The 3,952-nt window shown below is 36.2% G+C and overlaps 2 protein-coding genes across 2 annotated transcripts; both read left to right on the top strand.

The window, feature by feature from the left end:
• The first annotated feature begins 251 nt into the window (after positions 1 to 251).
• On the top strand, positions 252 to 1,083 carry LOC130948662 (uncharacterized). The gene is made up of 2 exons (XM_057877501.1): positions 252 to 742; positions 850 to 1,083. Exons 1-2 carry the CDS (start codon positions 558 to 560, stop codon positions 935 to 937), a joined length of 273 nt encoding a protein of 90 aa, XP_057733484.1. The 5' UTR covers positions 252 to 557; the 3' UTR covers positions 938 to 1,083.
• A 23-nt stretch (positions 1,084 to 1,106) lies between these two features.
• On the top strand, positions 1,107 to 2,486 carry LOC130948661 (ethylene-responsive transcription factor ERF118-like). The gene has a single exon (XM_057877500.1). It carries the CDS (start codon positions 1,107 to 1,109, stop codon positions 2,133 to 2,135), a length of 1,029 nt encoding a protein of 342 aa, XP_057733483.1. The 3' UTR covers positions 2,136 to 2,486.
• The last annotated feature ends 1,466 nt before the right edge of the window (positions 2,487 to 3,952 follow it).

The following is a 3,952-nucleotide window of genomic DNA, read 5'->3' as shown; positions in this document are numbered from 1 at the left end:
CATTTCATGTTTTCGAGACACACTGACACATTAAAATAATATTTTTTATTTTCAGTGGTCGTGCAATGGAGCTTTCATAATTTTTTAAAATTTAATTTCTTCAAAAAGAAAAATAATTTTCCGAGACTGGTGATGTTTGTATAGAGATTTGTGTCTGTTCCAATCTGCTTGTCTCCAACCAAGGTCGGCTAATTTTTTTTTTACTTATATAATTGTTTTACCTCTGTTCTCATGTTCTGGTTTTCAGATCTGTAGAAAAATTCACAATAACTTTTTTTTTTTCTTTTGTAAAAGAGAGATAAAATATTAGCCTTAGATTTGTGATAACTTTTGTTATCGGAGCCCATACCTATCTTTAGTTTTTTCTCTCTATATATTTGGTTTTTGTAACATTAGCTGAACCTTTCTCTCACTCTGTCTCTGTATTGTGTTTCTTTTGGCTTGTGAAGAGAGTGATAGAGAACAGCAAAGAAGGTCTGTTTATCCAACTTCTGGGATTCCTGCAGTGAGTTTTGCAGCGGGAAAGGGTTGAGAAGAAGGAAGGAGCAGCGAGATTTATGTCGTCTGGGTTTATTGAATCGGAAGTGGTTGTAGTTGGGGCTCTGTATCAGCAGCTCTGGATTTATTCTCTGTTATTGACTATCTCGTCGGTGTTCTCCGCCTGCTGTATGCTTCTCTGCCTCAGCGAGCAGAGGTTGACTCTCGTGAACCCAGCTGTTTCAATGCGTTTGAGGCCAAGAAGGTTCGTTCTTCACTCTCTTCACACTTTCTCTTCCCTTGAATACTTGTTATTTTGTATCATCGTCCAGATTCTGGGTCTGACGAAGGTTTCTGGTTGTGTTTCTGCAGGACTTGTTCTGGAGTAGTGTGTTTCGGAGGCTTTCACATACAAAGATTTTCAACACTTTTTTTGTTCTTAAGAGGGGATCTCACCTGAGATTGCGGAATTTTGTTTCCTTTTTTCTTTTGTTTCCTTCTTTCTTTCTCTTCAATTGTTCAAATTTTTTTCTCCCCTTATTTCCGGGTATTTTGAGGGGTTTTTGGAGGGTTTTTCGTCTTCCCCCGAAACAAACAAATTTTGTTATTCTTGTTCTACCTCGCCTACCATGGCGGAGCCTCGGAAACAACCTAGAGCAAAGCAAAGAACTCACGAGTCCTCCAAGATGACCAGAAAACTCCGCATAATCTACGCGGATCCTGAATTAACCGATTCATCCGACGATGATTCAGAGATGAACCAAAAGAGAATCAAGAGGAGCATCCATGTGATCCCTCTCCCCCTTCCCTCCGGCCTCTCCACTCCCACCTCCTCCTCCGAAGTTGTTGCAAAACTTAAACAACCCATCTTCAAGAGGAGGGTTTCGCCGGCAACCGGTACCAAGAGGCAAACCTCCGGCAAGTATAGAGGTGTTAGGCAGAGGAAGTGGGGAAAATGGGCCGCTGAGATTCGCGACCCTTTCAAGAGCGCACGCATCTGGTTGGGTACTTACAACACTGCCGAGGAAGCTTCACAGGCCTACGAGGCTAAAAGGCTCGAGTTTGAAGCCATGGCGAGGTCCATGTCTCAGTCACAGTCTCAGAACTCCGATGACAAGAGCAACTGCTGCAACTCATCTCCTGCTCCCGCCGGAGTTTGTGTTTCCGACAACAAGTCCTCTACATCGGAGGGCTCCGATAGCGTTTTCTCTTGCACTTCTCCGTCCTCTGTTCTTGAGTTGGATTCTTCAGCTTCTCATCCCAACAACAGTGCTAATGCTAATGCCAATGCTAATGAAGCTGTTGAGACTAATGATTTGGAGACTGGTGATTTGGTGGCTGAATTGGCTGCCTTGGAGATACCGGATTTGAGCATGCTGAACCTCCCTCCTCCGTCACCACCACCACAACAGTCTTCTGTCTCCGTGTCTGCCGCCGCCGCTTCTGTGCCTGAGATCGGCCTTGGACTCGATTTTGACTGGATAAATTTTGATGATTTTGGACATGGATTTGATGATCTTGGTGGGTTCGAGGATTTGCAAATCTGCGGCTTGGATGATAATGGGCCTAGCCAACTTCCTGATTTCGATTTTGATGATTTTGGTGCTGATGAGTTTGCTGGTTGGATTGAGGAACCCCTCAATATACCCTGCGCGTAACAAGTTTTGCAGCTACATAGGAGCAATAAGAAGCCTTAGATTACTATCTACTAATATATATATCTCTATATATATAAGTTTTGTTTAATGTTTGAGTGTAGTTCTATAGTAAGTTTTGTGAGATTTCTGGAACTGCAAAACCAGTTCCTGAGCGAGTGGTTTATGAGTTTATATTAAATTTTGTTTGGTTGAGTCAAAGATGTTTAGATCAACTGAGGATACTCTGGGTTTTCTTGTGCTATTAGAGCCGTCCCATGTGTTCTCAAGTGATATATTATTAATATTTATATTATCTATCTATCAAGTATGAAATTCCAGATACATTAATATGAATATCTTGTTAATTTTTAATATCATGGTATTGGATTGTGTTTTCCATGTTTGCACGAAACCATCTATGTACCCTATGCTCATAGGGGCTTTTTATACATTCCAGTGTCTTTTCAACGGAATCTACATGGTTGAAGACTGAACGAGATTCCGCATTTTGGGTTTGTGTTGCTTTTGGCAGGGAGATTGCAATGAATTTTTTGGGTAAATAAAAAGAACCAGGTAAGTAGGTCTAAATTCATGGCAAGAATAAAAATGTAAGTGATAATACTTAATAGTGAGGCCTTAAAATGTAGAAAGTGGGGCCAAAGTGGGATTTCTTTTGCATATCGTGAAGCAGAGGGGCAGAAGGGTGGAGGGTCCATGGTACTTAGCTGTATCGCATTTCATTGTTTATTTATTTATTTTTGGATACTTCGCATTTTACCCGGTACAGCGTAAAATGTGAGAATATGCAGAAAAGACAGACGGTAAAATAAATAATGAAGTGTGTTTAGTGCTGCTCCAAATTCGGTTTCCAATTCAGTGTTGCCATATGCTTATTGAATGTGCGCGATAGACTGATGGGCATAAAAGTAAATGATGTTAAAAAATTGCAAACATATTGCTCGATGCATCCAAAATGGAAGATTAGTAAGGATACTATGGTCCGTATCATCTGATTTTATGATTAATATGTCATGAAAGAATCCAATCTTTCTGAATTTAGGAAAAATCCCCGTCCGTGTAAAATATAAAAAGGTGCACAACGTGGATAAAAATGAACTACTTATTATTAAAAAATTTTCATAAGCAACCTGTATGTTGACATTTAAGTATAGAGAAAGTATATTGTATTTATTCAGAAAATTTGATAGTTATTTTTATATTAATCGTATGAATATATCAAAATTAATATTATTTAAAATAGGTCTGAATATTTTATTTTGGATTTTTACTCCTTTTGTATGAGATTTACAATTTAAATCTTACACTTTTATCATTAATTATTATAAATTTGTTATAGTAATAAATAAATAAATAATAATATCATTTCTATTTTTGATAATGTTACTCTTTACATATTTTTTTTACATTATATTATGAATTTGTAAAAACAATGAGTGACATTATAAAAGAATATTAAAATTAATTAAACTATATATATTTATACAAAAATATTTGATAGCTAATTTTAGTTTACACATAATATTTTTAAAATACTTTTAAAGTAAAAATTTAGATCGTAACTTAAAATTTGAACTTTTTAATTTCTTTTAACAAGAAATAATAAAATTAATTTAAAAATAAGTATTATATATTGGCACGTAATTCTGCCTCATTGCTTCTAAGCCGTGAAGACTAATTTAATTTAAGATTTTTAAAATTAATATATATAATAGAAGTATTTTAGTCATTTTCTATAATAGGATATTACAGTAATTTTTTATAAAAATAATATTAATTTAAACCAGTTCAAAATTTGATTTACTATTTTTTGGTCAAAT

This window comes from Arachis stenosperma, chromosome 9 (genome assembly GCF_014773155.1).
Source record: "Arachis stenosperma cultivar V10309 chromosome 9, arast.V10309.gnm1.PFL2, whole genome shotgun sequence".
Taxonomy (NCBI): Eukaryota; Viridiplantae; Streptophyta; class Magnoliopsida; order Fabales; family Fabaceae; genus Arachis; species Arachis stenosperma.
This window is presented reverse-complemented; position numbering and strand designations above follow the sequence as displayed.

Excerpts from the sequence above, each read along its gene's own strand:
- LOC130948661 (XM_057877500.1), top strand. The coding sequence starts at position 1,107 with ATGGCGGAGCCTCGGAAACAACCTAGAGCAAAGCAAAGAACTCACGAG.
- LOC130948662 (XM_057877501.1), top strand. The coding sequence starts at position 558 with ATGTCGTCTGGGTTTATTGAATCGGAAGTGGTTGTAGTTGGGGCTCTG. Across the intron at positions 743-849 it reads ATGCGTTTGAGGCCAAGAAG|GACTTGTTCTGGAGTAGTGT; the intron begins GTTCGTTCTTCA and ends GTGTTTCTGCAG.